Source organism: Ips typographus, linkage group LG5 (assembly GCF_016097725.1).
Source record: "Ips typographus isolate SLU linkage group LG5, UJ_Ityp_2.0, whole genome shotgun sequence".
NCBI lineage: Eukaryota > Metazoa > Arthropoda > Insecta > Coleoptera > Curculionidae > Ips > Ips typographus.
This window is the reverse complement of record NC_138426.1, coordinates 9,575,844-9,599,507: the sequence shown is the minus strand read 5'-3', so window position 1 is coordinate 9,599,507 and position 23,664 is coordinate 9,575,844. Positions and strand designations below refer to the sequence as shown.

The window sequence follows — 23,664 nt, the reverse complement described above, 5'->3', positions numbered from 1 at the left end:
TCAGACTCTTCAGTGATAAAAGTAAACAATTTTGGCACCAAATGCTACGATATTATTTTTTAACACTAATTTATAGAATTGAGTTAATCCGAAAATTCAATTTGGACTGCAACTAGTGTTTAATTGAATTCTAGACTTGTTTTAATTGAGAAAATTGTGTTGTACACCAATTGAAGCCCTAAAAATAAGCTTTTGGACTCTCTTTAGTCTTACTAAAGTCATTTTTTGATGGGATATCGAATGATGAATTATTGACACTTGAAACTGGATACAGGGTGGTATTTGTAGCTGTATTTTAAACGTTTTTCAATCTACTAAAATCAACGATAGATAAGATTTCAGTACAAAATAATCACGTTGCAGAAACGTTTTATAGAATTGTAGGATCTACAACTTTTGGAGGAAGTTAGGAGCATCTTAATGCAGAATTTCCATCTGATCTGACTTATAAATTTGACAATAAACGCATTGAAACTGTCTGACTATTGTTCTTAAAAAGACACTATAATGAGAGAGTAAAAGCTACACTAATTTGAACTCTCTCATCACATCAAAAAATTTTTGCCCCATCATACGCATTAATTATTAAAATCAAACGCAAGTTTCCTATTTATTTTCATTTTTAAATTCTTACGCTTAACAACAAATTAAGTATCAAAAAAATAAATAACGGTCCAACTTTTGTCAAAAGTCTCAGGTCCCTGACTACAAAGTACACTCTACAATTTTACCATCCTCAACCTCCAACTTCCGTTCTTCCTCCACATGTTCGAACTCCAGTTCGTAAAGCTGATAATCCACGGCATAAATCACTCGGATCACTGTGACCAATATTTGTCCGGCAAACAAGATTATTGTAATATTGAACACGTGTGCCAGGACTAAGTAAGGCAAGTAGAAGTTTCCTTGGCGTTCGTGTAGAGTAAAGTGGTTGATTACTGGTGAACAACTGCAAAAAATGATTTGAGAGATCAGGATAGTTCCTCAAAAATGGTCATTTTGTATTAAGATCAAAATTCAACCAGAAAATCAGCAAGAACAACTACTAAAAAGTTACTTTATTCCCTCTAAAATGAGATGCAACAAACAACAAAATGGATGATGGTTGGATGGATCAATAAGTTTGCCATATTGTGTTTTAATCTTAATACCAAAATTAACATTTTTTAAGCATGTTCCAAAGAACCAGAGCAAAGTGTATGCAAACCTTCCATCTCCAGTGAATAACTGAAAACTGGCACAAAACTCTTCCATTCCTCTTTTCACCACAACGGCAGCTAACAGATTAAGGATTAGCAGTATGATCGATGAAATTAATATGGGATAAATCATATTTTGAGGTCGATTTAACCTAAAAAAAAGCAATGTTATTTGCATAAAACGCTTTTCACAGGTTAACGTACGTATTGTTCCGTCCTTTGCCACCTCTGGAACACATTGCCATAAGGATAGTGCAGAAAGCAGCAAAAATAAAGGTGACCAAAGCAATTCCCAACACAAAATTACACCAGAAATTAGCGGGAAACATTGATTTTCTCAAATCGATTTTCGCAGTAATAACGGCCACAGAACCGTCTTCCAAACTTTGAAAAATATGAGTCTCGTTCCGATACAATTCACTTTGGTTTTGTTTACTGTTCATTGGGTTTTCAGTAACTGCTTCTGCTTCTTCTACTGAAGAAGTGGTGTTGGTCACCTCCAGATTTTCAGTGGTTTCCAAGTCATCATCAGGAGAGTTAACATGGAAATCTTTAATTAAATGCGACACTGTAAGTGAGTCCTGAGGAAGAACATCTTGATGAAAGGAGATATCGGTGCAGTAGAATATGCAGTTGTACTTGAAGGTTTGGAACAAGTTTCCAGCTGCCATAGATGTCATGAAGGAGTTGATGGCGATTGCTATGTAAATAGAGATGTGCAAAGCTGAAAAAAATATTGAAAAATTTATTTAATTCAGTTGAAACAATAGTTTAGTAAGAAGAAAAAGTGAAGAAAACAATGTCTGTAACAATATTTTGACCTTTAAGGTCATTTTCATAGTCGTTAGGTAAAAGCACATCATTTTCTTCAAAGATATTCTGAAATGTAGCCTTAGAGTTTCTGTTATTCTTCATGGAATTATAACCAAACTGTATATCTTCAAAAACTCACTGAGTCAAAACAGTGATTCAACAGAATCTACTAAAGACGGTTTTTAAGCCAATATATTAAAAAAAAAATCCCTTAGACCTTTTTCCCTTCTCTCTTTCTTTCTTCATTCTTAAAATTCATATTTCCTTTATACTACTTTATCTTCCTCTTCTGTCACTGTAAGCAAAATGTGTTCTTAGCTAAAAATACCAAAAAGTAAAGACAATAACCCTTGGAACTGATTTTTTCTATTTGAAACTTTTTCTTGTAAAATAATTCATTTTTTTTAATTTTTACAAGTTAAATGACAGACCACCCGGTTTAAACTATAATAGAAAAATCATGTTGGTTAATTGATAATTCAATAAGAATTGGTTTTATATATTACGCATTATGAACGGTTTTTTCAATATGTTTGTATAATTCCTACTGAATTACTGGCTTGAAATCACCAAATCGTTCTAAAAATATCATATTTTATTAACCGTGTTCCGGTTTAAAAAAACTATTTTTACAATAGGTAAAACATAAACAACAATTGTCTGAAATGTGTGTTTATAAAGACCTTTTTAACCGTGTTATTTTGTAAATATTACAAAAATCAGTAATGTGTATTTTTATCGTTTTTATACATATTTTCCACCTACCCAGATAATACTACGGATTACTATTTTTACGAAGATAATATTCTCCCGGATGCAGTAAACCACATCCATAAAGATAAATATTGCAAACAGTACTGGCATATTTTGAGATATACAATTTTATGTATAAAATAATATTTTAGAATTGCTAATAATAGGATCATTTTTACTATGATAAATAATACGCGATTAGTTTTCTGTTTAATACAGTATTATGGTATTTTGTATAGTATAGTAAGTTAATTAAAAAATTTCACTTATATACCTCTATGTTTATTGTTCCATTTAAAATTTACGAGAGAAGAGAAAAAAGAAGAATTGACAGAATAGAAGAAAAGAAAACAGGAGGATAGAAGAATTGGAAAGAAAAAAACGACGCCAACGAATAAAAAGAAAGAATAATTGACAAAAGAAATGGAAAGTAGAAGTGAAAATAGAGAAAAAGCGTTCAGTAATCCTGAAATGTTCGGTAATTTTCCGGAAAAATTGGAAAATTTGTGTACTATTTACTTAAAGGTATTTAGTCAATTGAGAAAATTTTCACTTGACATTTCTTGACAATTCTAGTTTTTAATTTTTAAAGTTCAAACCAGACCATTTTGGATTTTCGTTAATCAAAGTGATTTTTTTTAACTAATTTGAACCTGGGAAACACAAATCTGACGTCCATTTTGCTCTAACAGACACCGTTTCGGAGATGACCTTGAAATTATGTCAATTTTGACACTTTAGGACGTGGCACCCTTGCAAAATGACATTTTGACAAATGACACTTTACGTCATTTTTGTAACTATTAACCTGAAGGTATTTAAGCAGTTGAGGTTAATTTTGAAAATAAAAAATTTTCTATGAAAAAAATCGGAAGGTATTACTTGGAAATTCTTGACAATTCTAGTTTTTAATTTTTCAAGGTCAAACGGTGCATGGTACCCAAATGTGAAGGTAAAAGTTGCATCCTATCGACCTCTAACCTGAAACGTTCCTGAGATATTAAGCAAAAACTGTAAAAAACGAGAGTCAACTTTGACGCCCTCTAGCGGCTAAACGGGACAACGAAGCCGTGCCCGCCCAGCGTCACGTGATAGCCCCGTTCATTAGCTTTCTTTTGTTGCACAGTGTGTTTATACAGGGTGTTTCAAATAAGCGAGTTATGGACGATTTTCTGGAAAAGTGCACCAAAATTTCGCTCAAACTGGGAATTTCTGCTTTCGGGGAAGGTGGTCAAAGTAAGGCTAAAACAATTGAATATCGATACAAACATTTTACATCAAGTAGGTCTAGAATTTGACGTAGATTCCAAAAATCAAATAAAAAATTATAAGTTTGGTTTGTTGCTCAAATTTGGGACACCCTGTATACTGATGATTTTTTTTATAAAATGAAAATTAAACAAGTTACAAGGATGTTAAAAGTTCCTTGAATTACCCTGCAAACTACTCCATTGTATTCAATAACTCGGTTATTTTGACAATTACAGGGTGGTTCAATATACCAATTTGTAGCCATTGAAATTATCTTTTGACCACCCTGTATAGCGTTTTTACTTAAAACGTCGAATAACTGAGTTATTTACTGTTAAAATTGACTTGTTTGATTTTGACCGTTTTTACTGTGATAGCCCATAACTCTGTTATTTTGACAGTTACAGGGTTTTTCAATATACCAATTTGTAGCCTTTGAAATTGTCTTTTGACCACCCTGTATACAAAAAAAACAAAACTTTTATACCGGGATTGTGTTGTCCAGAAAGGATAAATTTAGAAATATTTTTTTAAAAATTCATATTACTTTTAAAAGTGTTGAGGTTAGGTATACAACATTTTTAAGGAGGTTTCCGGTAATTTTCCGAAAAAAAAATGGAAAATCTAAAAATTCAAAAATAATTAGTTTTCTAATTAATTATACCACAATCCAATATCAATTCAAATAAAGTTTAATGTACTTTTAATAATTTACCCCCGTTTGCACCATCCTTTGGTAAGCCGAGCTTAATTTAAGTGTGGGTCAGACTGTAACTGTACAGGTGAAAAAAGTCACACTCTAAACCACGCACTTAACTTAAGCTATGCGTGATAAGTTTGACAATAACAATGACAAGTTTGACAGTTGTTTTTTTTGTTTGATGGATTGTTTTAAATTGTTCTAAAAATTTCTAGAACATTTGAAAAGCTTTCAAAATATACTAGATCGTCAGTTTTAAGTGTAACTAAGTTCCAGTGAGTGTTGCAGCTAAAAGTGTGGTTATAAGACTTAAAGAGAACTTTACGAGCTATTAAGTGACGTTAGAACGAACTGCGTAACTGTAACAGCTGCGGTGTTACGACCAGTCAAACCGAAAACTTTGTTATGATAAGAATATTTAATTTACCAAAGTTCTGACTTATGTAACTAAGTTCCAGTAAGTGTTACAACTAAAAATGTAGTTACAGAGGACTTTACGGGTTATTAATTGACGTTTTAACGAACTGTGTAATTGTAACAACAGTTACATTCCACGGAGTTTAGTTAATTTTATTTACCAAGTTTTGACTTACATAACTAAGTTCCAGTGAGTGTTACGGTCAAAAGTGTTGTTACAAGACTTAAAGAGGACTTTTCGAACTGAAGTTTTAACAAACTTTGTATCTGTAACAAAAACTGAGTTATCATACGCTAAACCGGAATCTTAGTTTTAATAAAGTTAATTTCATTTGCCAAAGGTTTGGCTTACAGAACTAAGTTCCAGGGAGTGTTACGTGCAAAAGTGTAGTTACAATATTTATTGAAAAACTAAAAACCAAGTTCCATTAAAAAAGTAGGTAACTCACAGAAAATTGTATTCCACCAGATTTAAAAAAAAAGAAGAGTTGAAAGGAGAAAAGAAAAAAGAAGATAAATTGACGGGAGGAAAGACAGTTTAAAGTGTTTAACACTAAAATATGGTATATTTTGATGCAAAAAATGCATTTTTCATAAAAATCAGCAAAATATTAATTTTCCAAAAGTAACCAACATAATCTCACTAAAGTACAAAAATCTCAAATTAGAAAAACATAAGATTTTGTAAAGAAATCTTCAAATAATTATTTTTAGGTTTTCCTGCAATAGATCATACAGTTTAGGTAAATTTCATCAATGTTTACACTGAAATGTAAATAAACAATTTTTTTTTGACAGACGATAAGATTAAACTGAAATGTGGCTGTCACAGACATATTCATTAACACAAATTTTGTTACTGTATAAAACATGTTGTAACTAAAACTTACCTTTCCAAATAATACTAACATTCGAAACACTTTTATCCCCCAGGTACAAAAATGTACCACCAGGAGTACTTTTCATGGCGCTCAATTTAAAAACCATATAGAACAGTGCGGTATGCAACAGAGTTAATTCATATAGCAAACCGCATGAGCGAATCAACTGAAATAAACATTACAAAACTGTTTACAATAACACTATTTTCAGACAATCAAGAACGCAGTCGATAGCGAAGGTCTACGATAAAATGTTTCATTACAGCCTGAGTCTGAAAAACATTAAAAAGAGCTATAGTAACCCGTTGACCAATAAGGAGCGGTGGACAATACACACAAGTTATACAGAGTGTCCCATCGATCAATATTATACCGATAGGTGAGTTTTCGAAAATTTGGTAACATACTACCCAATCCAACTGAAATATTTTTAGTGTATTAACTGCAACGGTTTTATATACGTCAATATCTCGAAAACCTTGCACATAGATATGTTATAATACGTGAAAAACATTTTAAATTGATAGGAATATTAAAAAAATGAACACAATAATATATAGGGTGTTACATTTAACAAAGCAAGTTGGTACCTACTTGGTTGGCTGACCTTACTTTGTGACCAAATTTTCATTTAACGGTTAGGACACCTTGTATTATTATACAGGGTGGTCCAGTTTTAAGTGTCAATAATTCACCATTTGAGAGCCAATCAAAAAATAAGTTGACTTACATTTTTCTGAAAAAGGTTTCCTAAGGAAGATATACAGTCCTCCAAATTTCCATTTAAAAAATCGTTTTATAGTTTAAAACTGAACATCCAAGACTTGTGAAAGTCCAAATTTGTACTGAATAGTCTAAAAACTTGATTTTTACTACTACGAATGGTCTTATGATTCACTTTCTCAGACTGCCATCCTGGTTGAGTGTCTGAAACTGGCATTCAAGAACTAAAAAAGTCCGGCGAAATCAAGACAAAGATTGTATTGTGCATGAAACTCATTTTTTACTACTAAAAATAATATAAAAGTTGACTTTTAATGCTAGAACGGACCTTACTAGGACTAAAGAGAGTCCAAAAGTATATTTTCAAGACTTTAATTGGTGTACAATTCAATTTTCTGGACTGGACAACAAGTCTAGAAGTAAATTAAATTTTCGGACTATTTTATTTCTAAAAATTAGTTCTCAAGACACTAAAAAGCACTAAAAACAGTCTGAATTTCTTAGAGATGCTACAATTTATTGCACCTATGAGTGTAGAAGTCAATTTAATAGTGAAGAAGCTTGAAATAACATTTTCAAGACTATGGTCAGTGGACACACTGGCTTTTAGGCCTGATAAGTCAAAAACTTTGTAAATATAGTCTTGAAACTCGATTTGAGGCACTGAAAACAGCCTTAAAATACTAAAAACAGTCTAGTTTATTAAGAAATACCCGAATTTTTAGCACTGAGGTGTCTAGAAGTCGATTTAATAGTGACAAAGCTTGGAATGCTATTTTAAGTCTATGAAGAATGTAAAAATTGTTTTTTAAGTTTGCTATGTCAATAACTTGGTGAAGATAGTCTTGAAACTCGATTTTCCAAGCTGAAAGCAGTTTTGAAGCACTAAAAATAGTCCAGAATTCGAAGAAAATGAAAAGCAAAGTAAAAAGCACGAAAAGTTCGTTTTCAAGACAATTCTCATGAATCTAATGTTAATGTCCTGCATCTAACACTATTTTCAAGACTAAAATATTGAAATTTGTCTTCCAATTATGAAAACTTACTTCAAATGCAAATTTTAAGCTTCTGATGTCACTTTTCATTAGTTCAGTTACATTTTGGGGTTCAAGTCAATTTTTAAGGTTTAAATGTATGAATTTGTAGTAACAAATTCTTGAAAAAGTAGTTTTTATGTCTACAAGTCAATTTTTAGTATTAGTCTCTCGATTTGCATGAAAACTGGTTACAAACACAATTTTTAAGCTTCTGAAATTTTTATCTTTTCTTATTCAATTTTCAAAACTAAAGTCTTTTAGTTTGTCTGGAAACTATGAAAACTGGCTACAATAATATTTTTTAAACTTCTTAAGTGAATTTTCCGTTTCCAAGACAATTTTTAAGTTGAGTTGGGTTAGTTTTGGGTCTTTGACCGTAATAACGTGTAATAAAGTGCTTGTTCCAAATTTGATCAATATTGCTCCAACGGTTTGTCAGTTATGGCAAAAAACCGATTTTTTAAACAGAAATTTGAAGGGCTGTATTTTCCTTAGAAAGCATTTTTCAGGACAATGACATAATGAATGTCAACTTATTTTTTAATTGGCTATGGATTGGTGAATTATTGACATTTAAAACTGGACCACCCTGTATTATCCCGTTTAGACAGGACCTTAGGGAGAGTGAGGTGTGTTTGATCCAATGGGAGAATTTATCGCTTTTTCTAGGTCAAGTTTGTTGTTAATTTTTGACATTGTATGTTGCATTTGCGGTAGAGTTAATAAATGGTTTTGATGGTTATCAGTTCGTTTTTGTTTGGAATAATATATAATAATGGTGTAGGTTAAAAGGGTGGGATAACTTTCGGTGTTAATGGTCGTTTTATGGCTGTTTAATGGGAAGATCAAATTATAGGCTCTATTTTGTTTTATGTTAGTAAATTAACTCAACAACAACATTATTATTTTATACAACGGACTATCAAAACATTCAACAAATCCTTGCTGATTCAAAATTACTTTGAAATGTTCTTAAATGCTTACTGAGAACAACAATCATTAAACAATACTAATTTGTCATATTATAACTATCAGGATGCTGAGTGCGCATATGTTTGTTCCTATCACCTTTTTGTCTGAATTCTCTTCCGCACACAGAACAAGGATACGGTCTTTCGTCAGTGTGAATTCGTTTGTGATTGTTCAGAGCGTCTGCTCTGAAAAATCGTTTATTGCAAATCTGAAAAATAATTGACAAAATCATTAAGTAGACAGTAATAGTGCAAATGTATGGAATACTTCCATTTTAAATTTAATAAAGTATGCTTTTTTACACGGAAGATACCTACTGAGTTGAATTTTTCAAGTACAAAGTCTTCAATGTTGTCCCAAGTAAATTGGACACCAAGATTCCAGGACTTAAGTCCATTGTATTTTTTATGGAGTTATACTTACTAGCGAGCAAAGTGGACAGTAATTGACTTAACAATGTTTAAAGAACTGCATAAAAACAGAAATTGCTAAATATCCACAAAAAATCTGGAATATGTTAAAACTGAATTTGTCTTTAGAATGATGCATTACATAATTGCCAGAGCAATTTTTTGCAACAAATTATATTCTTTTTAGATTTAAAAATCATTTGAATGTTATTTCCGACTGTTTTCACTAACAAAAATCACGAATCAAGCTGTTGGTGGTCCAGAAAATCGAATCTTAAAACTATTCAACTTTGAAAAGCAATTTTAAGCTTGAAACTCACTTTTCAGACAATTTTTATCTACAGAAATCAAGATTTCAACTATGTACGGTTCAGAAACATGAATTTCAAGCTATCAGTCAGCTTGAAAATCCCGTTTTGAGGGTAATTTTATTCATAAAGATAACGAATCAAACTGTAAGGATTCCAGAAAATTGAATTTTAAGCTATTCAATTTAAAAAAGTTATTTCCAGACTATTGACAGCTTAGAAATCCAATTTTACACTGTTTTTACCCATAAAAATGACGAATCAAGTTGTTGGTAGTCCAGAAAATCGAACTTTTGGACTTCAGCTGTGAAAAACAAGTTTTAGACTTTTTTTAAGCTTGAATCTCACTTCTCAAACAATTTTAATCTATAAAAAGCAAGGTTTCTACTAGGTACACTCCAGAAAATTGTATTTTAAGCTATTCAATCCATACAATTAATGTTCAGATTGCTGACAGCTTGGAAATCCAGTGTCACACAATAAAAATCACAAATCAAGCTGTTAGTAGTCCCAAAAATTGAATTTTACACTATTCAGCTGTCGAAACCAATTTTTACTGACGATTTTATCTTAAAATTCGCTTTTCAGATAATTTCGTACATAAAAATCCAGATTTCAACTACGTACAGTCCAAAAAATTGACTTTCAAGCTACCCAGTTCGTGGAATTGATGTTCAAAATGCTACCTTAAATAAAATGCAGTTTCAGACTGTTTTTATTCATAAACAACACGGATCAAACTGTTTTGGAAGTCCTCAAAATCGAATTTTAAGTTATCCAGTCCACAAAAGATACTTTCTGACTATTGGCAGCTTGGAAATACAATTTCAGAGTGGTTTTGCTCATAAAAATTAGGAATCAAGCTGTTAGTAGTGCAGAAAATTGAATTTTAGACTATTCAGCTGTGGTAACCAATTTTTAGACTATTTGAAGCTTGAAACCCACTTTTCAGACGATTTTCATCTGTAAAGGCGAGTGAATCAAACTGTTATCAGTTCAAAAAATCAAATTTAAAGCTCTAGAACGATTTTCAGACTGTGAGCAGCTTGGGAATCCAATTTGAGGCTGTTTTCAATCATATAAAAACCACGAATCAACCTGCTAGTAGTCCCAAAAATTGAATTTAAAGCTATTCAGCTGTGGAAACCAATTTTTAGACTATTTTAAGCTTAAAATTCACTTTCCAGATAATTTCTTACATAAAAATCCAGATTTCAACTACGTACAGTCCAGAAAATTGACTTTCAAGCTACCCAGTTCGTGGAATTGATGTTCAAAATGCTACCTTAAATAAAATGCAGTTTCAGACTGTTTTTATTCATAAACAACACGGATCAAACTGTTTTGGAAGTCCTCAAAATCGAATTTTAAGTTATCCAGTCCACAAAAGATACTTTCTGACTATTGGCAGCTTGGAAATACAATTTCAGAGTGGTTTTGCTCATAAAAATTAGGAATCAAGCTGTTAGTAGTGCAGAAAATTGAATTTTAGACTATTCAGCTGTGGTAACCAATTTTTAGACTATTTGAAGCTTGAAACCCACTTTTCAGACGATTTTCATCTGTAAAGGCGAGTGAATAAAACTGTTATCAGTCCAAAAAACTAAATCTAAAGCTCCAGAACGATTTTCAGACTGTGGGCAGCTTGGAAATTCAATTTTAGGCTGTTTTCAATCATACGAGAACCACGAATCAAGCTGTTAGTAGTCCCAAAAAATGAATTTTACACTATTTAGCTGTCGAAACCAATTTTTACTGACTATTTTACTCTTAAAATTCACTTTTCAGATAATTTCGTACATAAAAATTCAGATTTCAACTACGTACAGTCCAGAAAATTGACTTTCAAGCTACCCAGTTCGTGGAATTGATGTTCAAAGTGCTACCTTAAATAAAATGCAGTTTCAGACTGTTTTTATTCATAAACAACACGAATCAAACTGTTTTGGAAGTCCTGAAAATCGAATTTTAAGTTATCCAGTCCACAAAGGATACTTTCTGACTATTGACAGCTTGGAAATCCAATTTCAGAGTGGTTTTGCTCATAAAAATTACGAATCAAGCTGTTAGTAGTGCAGAAAATTGAATTTTAGACTATTCAGCTGTGCTAACCAATTTTTAGACTATTTTAAGCTTGAAACCCAGTTTTCAGACGATTTTTATTTGTAAAGGCGAGCGAATCAAACTGTTATCAGTCCAAAAAACTAAATCTAAAGCTCTAGAACGATTTTCAGACTGTGGGCAGCTTGGAAATTCAATTTTAGGCTGTTTTCAATCATACGAGAACCACGAATCAAGCTGTTAGTAGTCCCAAAAAATGAATTTTACACTATTTAGCTGTCGAAACCAATTTCTACTGACTATTTTACTCTTAAAATTCACTTTTCAGATAATTTCGTACATAAAAATCCAGATTTCAACTACGTACAGTCCAGAAAATTGACTTTCAAGCTACCCAGTTCGTGGAATTGATGTTCAAAGTGCTACCTTAAATAAAATGCAGTTTCAGACTGTTTTTATTCATAAACAACACGAATCAAACTGTTTTGGAAGTCCTGGAAATCGAATTTTAAGTTATCCAGTCCACAAAGGATACTTTCTGACTATTGACAGCTTGGAAATCCAATTTCAGAGTGGTTTTGCTCATAAAAATTACGAATCAAGCTGTTAGTAGTGCAGAAAATTGAATTTTAGACTATTCAGCTGTGGTAACCAATTTTTAGACTATTTGAAGCTTGAAACCCACTTTTCAGACGATTTTCATCTGTAAAGGCGAGTGAATCAAACTGTTATCAGTTCAAAAAATCAAATTTAAAGCTCTAGAACGATTTTCAGACTGTGAGCAGCTTGGAAATCCAATTTCAGGCTGTTTTCAATCATATAAAAACCACGAATCAACCTGCTAGTAGTCCCAAAAATTGAATTTAACGCTATTCAGCTGTGGAAACCAATTTTTAGACTATTTTAAGCTTAAAATTCACTTTCCAGATAATTTCTTACATAAAAATCCAGATTTCAACTACGTACAGTCCAGAAAATTGACTTTCAAGCTACCCAGTTCGTTGAATTGATGTTCAAATTGCAGACCTTGAATAAAATGCAGTTTCAGACTGTTTTTATTCATAAACAACACGAATCAAACTGTTTTGGAAGTCCTCAAAATCGAATTTTAAGTTATCCAGTCCACAAAAGATACTTTCTGACTATTGGCAGCTTGGAAATACAATTTCAGAGTGGTTTTGCTCATAAAAATTAGGAATCAAGCTGTTAGTAGTGCAGAAAATTGAATTTTAGACTATTCAGCTGTGGTAACCAATTTTAAGCTTGAAACTCACTTTTCAGACGATTTTCATCTGTAAAGGCGAGTGAATCAAACTGTTATCAGTTCAAAAAATCAAATTTAAAGCTCCAGAACGATTTTCAGACTGTGGGCAGCTTGGAAATCCAATTTCAGGCTGTTTTCAATCACGAATCAAGCTATTAGTAGTCCCAAAAATTGAATTTTACACTATTCAGCTGTGGAAATTATTCTAATCTTAAAAACTCACTTTTCAGACGATTTTCAACTATAGAAACGTTTGGTAGTCCAGAAAATCAAAATTTAGACTATTCAGCTGTGAAAAACAAGTTTTAAACTATTTTAAGCTTGAAAGTGAGTTTGGAGCTTTTTTTGAGTTTTCAAAAAAGAATTCAACTAACACATAAAAATATTTAAGCTATTCAGTCTGTAAAACTGAAGATATTCCATACATTTGTACTATACTGTATAATAAAAGAATATTTCAGTTGAAGTATAAGTTGACATTTTACCTCACAACCATATCTGCGATCATTAGTATGGATCAATCTGTGCTGATAGTAAACAGACCCGGTCAAAAAACACTTATTACACACGTTACACTTGAAAGGACGTTCTCTAGTGTGGACTTTTCTTATATGGTCCTTCAAATCGGGCCTGATAGTGTATCGGGCTTCACAACCTTCGTGAGGACACGCAAAAGGCTTGATTCCTAATTATAAAGCACCTTATTACGGAACGTGTGCAATTATAACACCGCAGAATACCTTGATGAAATCTCATATGTTGCCATAAATGGGAAGTTTGAGAGTAACTGCGTCCGCACGTGTCGCACACGTAGGGTTTGAGACTTTTGTGCGCTCTGCAGTGAATTAGTAGAGATTTGGCACTTCCCAACGTCTAAAATTGGAAGGTTTTTAAATTGTGACAGGTTGAGTTAGAAGAATGGGGTCGTAAATCCAAAAAATGTTTTTTCCGTAATTAGGACTACGTAGAAAAACATTTGACACCTATTTTTTTTAGAAAAGGCAACATTTTACTGCAAAAAAAGTCAGTGAAAAATCATACTTATTTGATTCCCTGTGACGTAGAAAAGGACATGTGCCTTATCTCTCTTCTGTTGGTGAGTTGAGTTGAGACGGAAATTTCAACAAAACGTTGGAACTGAAATTGTAGGTTATGTTTTATGTTTATTTTATAGCGATTCGTGTTTAGGAAGTTATCTTCTGGCTACAAAAAATGCCTTTTAAGCGTTGTGTTGTTCAATCGTGTTAAAGAACTGTCCCAATTTACGAGAAAGCCCGAATTCTGTGGAATGAGTAATTCATGACTTTAGACGTACGTTATAAAACTAAAATGTCTCTTACTACGTCACAAGGGCCCGGCCCGCCTCATTTTAACTTTCTTTTCAAGATTACTAGCGATATTGTAAAGCAAATTTTAAAAATTCCGCTATGGTTTACAACCCCATCAGTTTGCCTACTGTAAACCAACCTGTCCGCATTCTTTACAGCAAAAACTAGCAACATGCTCATTTGACCTATGAGCCTCAAAGGAAACAATACAATCAAATACTTTAACGCAACGTTCGCATTGATATTTAAACCCTTCTTCAATAAGTCCATTTTTTTTGTTTTTCACTACAAGTCCCATTGTTTTCCGTTTCTTATTTGGAGGTGGAAGATTTTCTTTTGCTTCTTCTTCTCTGCTTTCATTTTGGTTGTTAACATCAAGAAGTATATTAAAGACCAGACTTACCTACTGTCTTCACTAATATTACTACTTAAATCCACACTTGGTTTTCGGCTGTATTCCTCCAAAACCGGCACATCCAAAGTCTTCAAAACATCTTGAACCAGTTTATCAATAACGCTCATGCTTTCCTTGATTTGAACCTCTGCCAAGGCATACAACTTGGGAGTGTAGTGCTTCTTTTTCGCTTTGTGATTATAAAGAACCTCGTGGGACTTAAAAGTACGGTCGCAGTACTCGCAGTACAACAGTTTTGGTAGGTAAAACACGTTAGTGTATTCGGAGCACTTTTTCATCCAATGCAAAACTGCCGAAGTATACGAATCAAAGATTTTGTTGCAGGTGACGCATTCGTAGTTTTTGAGTGTAGTATGCTGATTCTGGTGCGTTAAGAGAAAACTCTTGTCGGAGAAAGTGCGATTGCAGAACTCGCATTGAAGTAGAAGTTCCGTGGAAATGACCTCTACATTGTCTGTGTTGGATTTGGTTTGGATTGTGTCTTCTATAAATAATACGTCTTCTGCAGGATCTGATTCTGCCTGCTCATTTTGTTGTATGTTCTGAGTTTGGTGGTTGTTTTCATCTGGAAATTATGGCAACTCATAAATAATTAAAGTTATATGTTCTCTTAATAAATATAATGCATGAAGTTTTGTGCTTATGTAATGTGAAGTGTATGACACAAAAGGACATAACATTCTGAACCTCCATACAGAGACCTTAGCCAGGTTTTTAAAGAAGTTTAGGATTATATCTTATTAATCTAAAGCAAAGAAAGTGACTGATGTGTTGTCAAAACTACTATTTTAGATTATTATTACGTAACCATCAATTAATTTGCCTAGGCTAACCTAACCTAAACTCAACCAGTTTGACCCTAGTTTTCCATTTTAACACCAAAATTTGAAGTAAACTATGCTTATTTTTAGATTTTTTTAAAGGAGATATAAAACGCTTTAAATTGCCTGTTTTTCAACCATAATCTTCGATTTGAGCAATTCAGACTGAGTTTCTTTCTGCCAATTAAATTAACAGAAAAAACTTAGGATATAGGAACATTTTAATAAAAAAAAGATGCAGGTTACATATGCTACAACCATTGACAAATGAGGTTTTTAAATATCATTTATTAACAGCTTGACTACTATTTTACTCTTTAAATTTAAACTTATTTGACAGTTAAAAATCCATTTTTTTATGGTCACGTGACTGGTTTATTTAATTTAAATTTTGACAGTTTAAATTTGCGATTTTGCAACATTTTCAAGTTTAAAACTGTGGGTATTACTTGAAGTCACGTGACTGCTTTAATCATGTTAAAACCGAGATTAAAACAAAATTTTTATTAATTTGAACTTTGACAGCTTTAATTTGCCGTCCCAGACAGTTTTCAAGTTGAAAATTGCATTTATTAGGGTCACATAACTGTTTTGGCTATTTTTTAAACATCGATTTTTTTATCTTGTTGATAGTTGAAGTTTGACAGTTGAAAATCCATTTTTTTAGGACCACGTGACTGTTTTATTTAATTTGAATTTTGACAGTGTAAATTTGCGGTTTTGCAACATTTTCAAGTTTAAAACTGTGGGTATTACTTGAAGTCACGTGACTGCTTTAATAATGTTAAAACCGAGGTTAAAACAAAATTTTTATCAATTTGAACTTTGACAGCTTTAATTTGCCGTCCCAGACAGTTTTTAAGTTTTGAAATTGTATTACTTGCAGTCACGTGACTACTTAAATTTTTTTTTCAATTTTAACTTTTTTATCAATTTGAACTTTGACAGATTTAATTTGATGTCCCAGAAAATTTTTAATTTCAAAACTGTATTCATTAGGATCACGTGACACATAGATTAGCAATCGCAGGGCATTACGAATGCACTGAAAAACCAAACGTCATTTTGCTCATCGAACTCAAAATCGATTTGTTCTTATGAATGCAGACTATTTTTTAAACCAAATTTTTTCGATTTGAACTTTGACACATAAAATTTGACTTTTGAGATAATTTTCAATGTCAAAACTGCACTATTTATGTCAGCTGACTGTTTTAATGACAAGTATCCTTTGATCAATTACCGCATTCGTTTTCACGCTTTATGAAGCAAGTAGAGCAAATGTGACGTCACAATGACGTAATTTGACAGTTGATCAACTATGGTTTTGCCAAACTACGACATCGTGACGTCACATTCGCTCTATGGATCATGAAAACAAATGCGACCAAAATGACAGTTTGGCGTTAATTTTTTATGAACTTTCCACCCTTGAAATATCCTATAATCAATTTAAACCACCCTGTATTTAACAGATGACGTTTGCAATTAAATATTCGGCGATTTTCAAATAGCAAAAAGACGAAAATCTGACAGTTATCACGTGACTGCGCTAACCGGACATAATGGAGTGTCATGTGACCATTTTCAAATTCAAGTCTGCTTGCTGTTGTGATTTCATTCATCTTTGTCACATTTAACTTAAACTTGGTTTAAATAAAGTATAAAGCAATACTACAACTAAAGCTTTACTCGCTATAAAAGATTAATAAAAACACTCACCTTTCCCATCAACATCAACACATAAAAGCAAATGTTGGTTGGCATTTTCCATTGAAGAGAAAACCTCGTGACACTTTTTGCATTTCCAAACGGTGACGTCACTGCGGTAAAACTTGGAAACATCCCCAGCCTTTTTACAGTGGTTTTCCTTATGGATTCGTAACCGGTTTTCGGTCACGAAATGCTTACCGCAAAACTCGCACGCATTTTCCGCATTACTGGCACCGTCGTGGATCAGTTGGTGTCGCTCCAAGTTCACTTTGTTCAAGAAAACTTTCTCGCAAAAATGACACGGATAGGTCAAGTTTTGTTCAGTTTGTTCCGGAGTATCACCACGTAAATACTCCACGTTGTCTTGATAGGGTTTTAACGTGGTTTTCGACGAGTTGAAATCGCACTGATGCCGCTGGTACTGGTATTTGGTGGGGAAGTTAGTTTCGCAGTTTTGACATTTTGTTAAGGTCGGGAAGTTTAATCGTTTCACCAGGTTGCTAATCTCCGCATCGACTTGGAGCTCTTGAATCGTTACTGATTCTTCTGTCTTCAGGTGACTGAAATTCAAGTGTAAGGTGTCTTGGTTATAGTTCTGGAAGTCGAGGGGGATTTCCTGGTCAATATTGCCTGGACTGATAGTGGTCCATTTGCCATTTATCAAGCTTTTAGTCGTGGAAGACACGATTTTCTCGTCCACTATGTCCAGTATCGAAATCACAAAGGCACTGTCCATATTTTATCGATATAGCTTTGAATTGGATGAGATGATTTTTTTGCAAGTTTGTTAAAGTGACGCGTGACGTGAAACATTTGAATTTATTACTGGTTGTTGCCTTGGATTAGTTTGTTAATTGAATAGTTCACCTGAAAATATCCATTTTAGTTAATAATAATTAATAAACTAACTAATAAGAACAATACAAAATTCAAAAATTTAAGAGCTTCCGCCATATTGGCAGACGCCGGCTCGGTCGGTAATACAGAATACTAAAACTTCCAGATTTCTTCTTTTCAAAATAAAGGCGTAATGACGTGGCAACATTGTAAATGCATACTGCATCGATATAGGTTAGGTTAAGTTTTGATTTGAATAATAATAATTGTTTTGATTAGATTAGCTGTAATAACTGCATGAAAAGCACTTAAAACCATTTTGTTTGTGCTTGCTAGTTCAAATACACCGATTTAAAACAGTAAAAAATGTCAAATATTACAATTTTTGGATCAACCGGCACTACCGGCTTGTGTGCTACAGAGGCAGCTCTAAAAGCAGGTAAGCATTTTTGCCAGTCACCTTTCCATTTCCATTTAAAGCACCTCATTACAACTTCTATTCAAGGACATAAAGTCACAGTACTGGTACGAGACCCTGAAAAAGTACCTGATTCAATAAAAAACCAACTGAACATAATAAAAGGCAATGTCCTTAACTATGATGATGTCCTGAAAGCTATCAAAGGGGCTTCCAGTGTTGTAGTGGCATTGGGAACTAGAAATGACTTAAAACCCACAACTGAACTTAGTGATGGGCTGAAAAACATTATAAAAGCAATGAAAGAGGAAAACATTGATGTTATATCTGTTTGTTTGTCTGCGTTTTTGTTCAGTGATGTTTTTGGAGACAAAATGCCACCCAGATTTAAGGACCTCACTGAAGAACATAACAGGATGTTGGATGTTTTGAAAGAGTCAAACCTCAAGTATATTGCAGTTTTTCCTCCTCATATTGCAGGTAAGTGAAACTAGGTACTTGGTAAATATTTCACTTAAATAAATTTGTTATAGAACAACCAGGTACTTCATATCAGGCTGAACCTAATAAATACTTAGGACATGCAGTTTCCAAGTATGACTTGGGACAGTTTTTAGTTGACTCATTAAATAAACCTGAGTTTTATGGGCAAATTGCTGGTATAGTTTCAAAAAAAGCTTGATGTCCTGGTAGCTTTCCTAAAATAAGGTGTAATGGTTATAGTTATGGAAAATATAGTTTATAAATTGTTTTAATAAAAACCCACTTCAAGTACACATCAAATATATTTCTTCATGTAAGTTTTTAAAGTTGTTAAGTTGCTATTTGGAACACCCGGCATTGGAGGTGCTTTAGGGGCATTATTAACTATTACTGGAGTATTTACAATTTTGGTTTCAGAAACCACAACACTATTGTCATTTAAACTGTAACCTCCATAAATTGATACAGGCTGGCACTCCACATAACCCAACTTACTATAAAACCCTTCCTGTCCTTTAGTGGATAAGTACACTACACTCAAACCCAAAACATTTCTACAATACTCCTCAGCGTGCCTCATTAAAACTGAACCAAATCCTTGGCCTCGAAGCTGTTTGTCTATCACCACACTTTCAACAAAACAACCTTCTTTAATACTGGGGATTGGGGATAGTTTCAAATGTCCAATGAGTTTATGATTTTTTAACAAAACTAGAGAGACTGGCAGTGTGTCACATGATGATTCTAGACTTCTCAGACGAGCAGTGTTGCTTCTTTTCCATTCACTGTTGATTAAATCACAACAGTTTTGAAGGTATTGTGGATATTTGTGCAGAGGAAGTACAGTCATTTCCATCTGTAATTAGAATGTTATATATTGTATTTCCTAGATTGTTTCATGATTAAAAATCTCCAATGGAAAGCTAATACAAAGCTTCAAACATGATTTTAAGTATTTACTGCTATTTGTTACAATTAATAAGCATGTTACTTTATATAATAGATTTGCCTTATTGTTAAGTGGTAATTTTCACTTAACGTGAAGCATAATCAAAACGTACTCCCTCCCTAGTCCGTATCAGTACCCTTCCAATTCCTAATATTATTTATTATTATGAAATTATTAGATAATGCAAGAATATGACGTCAACTATACTATAAATTTTATGGGTTAGTAAAAAAGTCAGAATCCGCATTCGTTTTCAAGCTCCATGGAGCGAGCAGAGCGTTTTTGACGTCACGATGACGTAATTTCGCAAAACCATAATTTGGCCAATTGTCAAATTACGTCATTATGACGTCAAAAAAGCACTGCTCGCTCCACGGAGCGTGAAAACGAATGCGGCCAGAAAGTGACAACTTTAAAAAGGAAGAAAAAGTGAGGTTATATTACTCGTTACTGTAAATGTAAATAGTGTTTGCAAATTGAATATTTAAAACAGCATTTGCAAATTAAAAGAAAATCAGGCTAGGACTCCACACTAAACATTGAACTTTTTGTGATAAATACAGAAAAATGAATCGTTTGGGTATACCCGCTACAAGCAGTATTGCCGATAACACACTAGGACTGTCCTGGCATGACTCTACTTTGATTCCCCTGCTAAACACTACCAATGTTATGGACTACTTTTCCCAAGCCTCTAATCCATTTTTTGATCGGACGTGTAACAATGAAATTGTTAAGATGCAAAGGCTGAATCCAGACCAGTTACAGTGAGTATGTTTAAATTTCGTTTGGTAAGTTTTTTCAATGGAAATTTTAAAGAAATATGACTGGACTGGAGTATATACTGCTGCACGTCCAAGAACCTATTTTATATGTAATAAGGAAACAACATCGTCACAGCCCTCAGCAAGTTACACCACTAGCAGACTACTACATAAATGCTGGTATTGTGTACCAAGCACCTGATCTAGCTAGTGTACTTAATTCCCGACTGGTTAGTTTTAAACACATTAAACCATTAATTCATTCATCACTAGCAGTAATATTGTAGCTCTCTGCAGTTCATTACCTGCAAACTTCTTTTGAAGAAGCTTCAGGCTTCTCCAGATATCATCCAAGCAAAGGCTACTACTGGGACTTTAAAACTCAAAAAGGTGGCACTGAAAAGGCCAAACAAACTGAAAAGGAAAAGGTTAAAGAGGAGTCAAGCTCTTTGTTTCAACGCCAGAGGGTCGACATGTTGTTGGGGGAATTGATAAAAAAGTTTCCTTTACCACTGCCCTCTCAACCTAAACCAGCAGCAGCAGCCCCAGTAAAAAGTGAAAACGATAATGGGGCTCAGGAAAACAAAGAGAAACCAGTGGATGTGAAGCAGGAGAATAAAGTTATCAAACCTCCACCAGAAAAAAAACCCAGACTGAATTAATAATTATAAGTTTAAATGTGTGTAATTCAATAATAAATTATTATTTTATAGTAATTATTATACTGTTATGTCGAATATACTCTTAAACACACAGACACTCTAATACATTTTGTGTGTATAAAGTCCCACAATCAGGTATATATACAGGGTGAGCCACAAGATGGCAATGAATGCAATCTGTCAACTCAATTTTCCCAGTCAAAAATAAAACAAATCCTCACTTTTCTTCTGTTTCTTTAAAGATGACACATGTCCTTACTTGACACGTTCCAACTTGGTTTCTAGGAGAGCTAGAAATTACCTTCAAGCGTCAAAATATAGGCCCTAATTTCAGCTTTCTTTTATATCCATACAACTTTCTCTAAAAAATTACAAATAATCGAGTTATTTCATTTGATCGGAAATAGAGCAGTGCAAGTAATTATGTTTTAATAAAGATGTCGCAATTTGACAGCTCCTAACTTGGTTCCTGTGACAGTTAAAAGGTTCGTTCCAACGTCAAAATGTAGCCCAAAACTTCTGCTTTCTTTTCAGTCAAAACAGAAGTTTTTTTAGTTTTGACGTGGGTTCCTTATACACTGTCTCAAACGGGGTGGTTTTGAGTAGTAAGTGTCAGACCTAAAATCCCCAGGAGAAATCCCACAAAAAAAAAACTTTATTTGGGAAGAATCTGGCAACCCTAATCCTTCTCATTTAGTAGAGTTTTATTTTCTATGATGTGCTAAAACATCAAACTACTCTTTTTTAATTCTAAGTGATAAAATTTTGTAAAATTCATCAAAATCTCTTTTGCGCTCCTCCTTTTCTACCTCCAATCTTGCTTTCAGAGTTTTAATGGTCTCGTTGGCCACTTCCAATTGGTAGTTCAAAGTCTTGTCCATTACACGTGAACCTTGTGACGTATTGCTGTATCGAGACCTATTCTACAAAAATATTGGGCCAATATGTGTCAAAATTTGTAGTTTTTCTCTTTGTACCGTCATTAGTGCGTCTAATTCTGAGGTGGCGGCCGCTCCTTCTAATTTTACAGTTTTTTGACGTTCTAAACGATATTTTTGTCGGCATTTATCGTGCTCGTTTCGTTCCGCATCCAGTTTGGTTTTGTACGTGTTAAGCAATTCTAGGAGCTGCAGTTTTTCTTTTTCTAGATTGTCCAGGTTTTCTTGCAAGTCCTGCAAGTTGTAGTACCAACTGAGCTGTTAACTACCTCAAACATTTACTTACATTTAAGTTGGTACCAATTAGTGGTTGTTCCTGTTCTTGTTTGGTTTGATTCTCAATTTTCATTTTTTCTAGGACCGTTTTGTACGTCTGCACTTGTACCTCCAAGTTTTCAATGTGTAAGTGCAATTTTCCTATTTCAACGTCTTTTTCTTTTAGCGCGCACCTCTTTACTGTTTCTGCTTCAGACAATTGCCTTGACAGGTTTATGATTACCTCAAAATCTTCCGCATTTTTCTCTTTTAAGTCTCTGAGAGTAGATTTCAATGAATGACATTCAACTTCCAGCATTTGGCATCGTGATTTTGAGATTTCGCTCTTGTTTTTGATACTCTCATTCTGTGCTTTTAGATCAGCTATTTCCTTTTCTAAGAGGAGGGTTTTTGACGATACTCGTTCTGCTTGTGTGTTGGTTTCAGCTTCACTAGTAGAACCATCTATTGACATGTTTAGTAAGAAAATTGTTAATACAGAAAGTAGTGTTTGTAAGTTGATTGTAAGTATCTAAACTTACCTACAAAGTGTCGTAACTTTTCCTTTAACTTCCTATTTTTTTCCTGTAAATCACAAATAATTTGAGCTCGTCCTTTCCAAAAATTTCCGTTTTTCAACTCGTTTAAGTCAGTGACGCCAGTTTCTTGTTGCAGCAATTTATTGGTTTGCCTCAAGTCATTTCTAAGCAGTAAATTCAAATTTTTTAGCTCTAGCATTTTGTTTGTCACTGAATTTAGTTTTTCTTGCAATAACGCTTCTTGATTTACTTTATTTTCTGGTGGGTTGTGGTCGATAATTGGTGTAGGGTCTGCGTCTTTCTGTTTCAGTAATTCAATGTGAGCCACCAGTTTAGAGCACTTGGTTTTATATGTCTCCAATTCGGCGCATTTTTCTCTGTAATTTTTGCTCAGTTCTACTATTTTAACGTTTATATTTTGTGCAGAGCCCGTAAATGATGCAGGTAATATTGGCTTTTCCACTGCCTCTAACTTTTTACGAAACTCATTTGCTTCGGCCCCAAGTCGCAAACATTTTTCTTCAGCCTGAAGGACATTCCTTTGAAGAAGTGAATTTTCTTCTGCTAAAACCTGCAATGGTTTTTTTAAAGCAAATTGTGTTTGCTAATATTTGGTACTCAACTATGACTTTATCTTGTAAATGCTTATTTACTTCATCAGGGATTCTGCAGGGGGTTGAAAACACGTCTTTGATAGGACTTTCAGTCATTTTCAATCAAAACAGTCAAAGGTTTTCTAACCTACTAGTAAAT

The 23,664-nt window shown here is 33.4% G+C and overlaps 5 protein-coding genes across 8 annotated transcripts; 2 read left to right on the top strand and 3 right to left on the bottom strand.

The window, feature by feature from the left end:
• Positions 1-602: 602 nt before the first annotated feature.
• LOC145729776 (uncharacterized) lies at positions 603-6,289 on the bottom strand. 2 transcript variants are annotated; one of them, XM_081980688.1, is made up of 4 exons: positions 6,024-6,289; positions 1,404-1,923; positions 1,208-1,351; positions 603-949 (listed from the first exon to the last, which is right to left on the bottom strand). In XM_081980688.1, the coding sequence occupies exons 1-4, from the start codon at positions 6,118-6,120 to the stop codon at positions 706-708; spliced, it is 1,005 nt and encodes a 334-aa protein (XP_081836814.1). In that variant the 5' UTR covers positions 6,121-6,289; the 3' UTR covers positions 603-705. The 2 variants fall into 2 exon arrangements, with proteins under 2 accessions (XP_081836814.1, XP_081836815.1); XM_081980689.1 differs by having other exon boundaries at positions 6,043-6,289.
• A 2,330-nt stretch (positions 6,290-8,619) lies between these two features.
• Positions 8,620-23,664, bottom strand: topi (matotopetli). Its single transcript, XM_081980729.1, has 11 exons — positions 23,535-23,664; positions 22,915-23,482; positions 22,404-22,837; positions 22,157-22,351; positions 21,918-22,102; positions 17,076-17,806; positions 14,521-15,097; positions 14,257-14,470; positions 13,530-13,662; positions 13,275-13,474; positions 8,620-8,954 (listed from the first exon to the last, which is right to left on the bottom strand). The coding sequence occupies exons 1-11, from the start codon at positions 23,619-23,621 to the stop codon at positions 8,784-8,786; spliced, it is 3,495 nt and encodes a 1,164-aa protein (XP_081836855.1). The 5' UTR covers positions 23,622-23,664; the 3' UTR covers positions 8,620-8,783.
• Positions 18,123-19,104, top strand: LOC145729780 (flavin reductase (NADPH)). The gene is made up of 3 exons (XM_081980693.1): positions 18,123-18,342; positions 18,409-18,801; positions 18,855-19,104. The coding sequence occupies exons 1-3, from the start codon at positions 18,270-18,272 to the stop codon at positions 19,001-19,003; spliced, it is 615 nt and encodes a 204-aa protein (XP_081836819.1). The 5' UTR covers positions 18,123-18,269; the 3' UTR covers positions 19,004-19,104.
• Positions 19,088-19,984, bottom strand: Naa80 (N-alpha-acetyltransferase 80). Of its 3 annotated transcripts, none has more exons than XM_081980697.1 (2): positions 19,866-19,984; positions 19,088-19,660 (listed from the first exon to the last, which is right to left on the bottom strand). In XM_081980697.1, exon 2 carries the CDS (start codon positions 19,658-19,660, stop codon positions 19,100-19,102), a length of 561 nt encoding a protein of 186 aa, XP_081836823.1. In that variant the 5' UTR covers positions 19,866-19,984; the 3' UTR covers positions 19,088-19,099. The 3 variants fall into 3 exon arrangements, with proteins under 3 accessions (XP_081836823.1, XP_081836824.1, XP_081836822.1); XM_081980698.1 differs by having other exon boundaries at positions 19,814-19,951; XM_081980696.1 differs by having other exon boundaries at positions 19,844-19,867.
• MED6 (mediator complex subunit 6) lies at positions 20,165-21,270 on the top strand. The gene is made up of 3 exons (XM_081980691.1): positions 20,165-20,520; positions 20,573-20,747; positions 20,805-21,270. Exons 1-3 carry the CDS (start codon positions 20,321-20,323, stop codon positions 21,177-21,179), a joined length of 750 nt encoding a protein of 249 aa, XP_081836817.1. The 5' UTR covers positions 20,165-20,320; the 3' UTR covers positions 21,180-21,270.

What these genes read in the sequence shown, in the direction of transcription:
- LOC145729776 (XM_081980688.1), bottom strand. Translation starts at nt 6,120, where the DNA reads ATGGTTTTTAAATTGAGCGCCATGAAAAGTACTCCTGGTGGTACATTT. An exon ending in TGTTAGTATTATTTGGAAAG is followed by an intron (nt 1,924 to 6,023) that starts GTAAGTTTTAGT and finishes TATTTTTTTCAG; the next exon opens with CTTTGCACATCTCTATTTAC. An exon ending in TTATTCACTGGAGATGGAAG is followed by an intron (nt 950 to 1,207) that starts GTTTGCATACAC and finishes CATTTTTTGCAG; the next exon opens with TTGTTCACCAGTAATCAACC.
- MED6 (XM_081980691.1), top strand. Translation starts at nt 20,321, where the DNA reads ATGAATCGTTTGGGTATACCCGCTACAAGCAGTATTGCCGATAACACA. An exon ending in CTGAATCCAGACCAGTTACA is followed by an intron (nt 20,521 to 20,572) that starts GTGAGTATGTTT and finishes GAAATTTTAAAG; the next exon opens with AAATATGACTGGACTGGAGT. An exon ending in GTGTACTTAATTCCCGACTG is followed by an intron (nt 20,748 to 20,804) that starts GTTAGTTTTAAA and finishes GTAATATTGTAG; the next exon opens with CTCTCTGCAGTTCATTACCT.
- topi (XM_081980729.1), bottom strand. Translation starts at nt 23,621, where the DNA reads ATGACTGAAAGTCCTATCAAAGACGTGTTTTCAACCCCCTGCAGAATC. An exon ending in AAAGTTACGACACTTTGTAG is followed by an intron (nt 22,838 to 22,914) that starts GTAAGTTTAGAT and finishes ACATGTCAATAG; the next exon opens with ATGGTTCTACTAGTGAAGCT. An exon ending in TAATTGGTACCAACTTAAAT is followed by an intron (nt 22,352 to 22,403) that starts GTAAGTAAATGT and finishes TACAACTTGCAG; the next exon opens with GACTTGCAAGAAAACCTGGA.
- LOC145729780 (XM_081980693.1), top strand. Translation starts at nt 18,270, where the DNA reads ATGTCAAATATTACAATTTTTGGATCAACCGGCACTACCGGCTTGTGT. An exon ending in AGAGGCAGCTCTAAAAGCAG is followed by an intron (nt 18,343 to 18,408) that starts GTAAGCATTTTT and finishes CTTCTATTCAAG; the next exon opens with GACATAAAGTCACAGTACTG. An exon ending in TTTTCCTCCTCATATTGCAG is followed by an intron (nt 18,802 to 18,854) that starts GTAAGTGAAACT and finishes AATTTGTTATAG; the next exon opens with AACAACCAGGTACTTCATAT.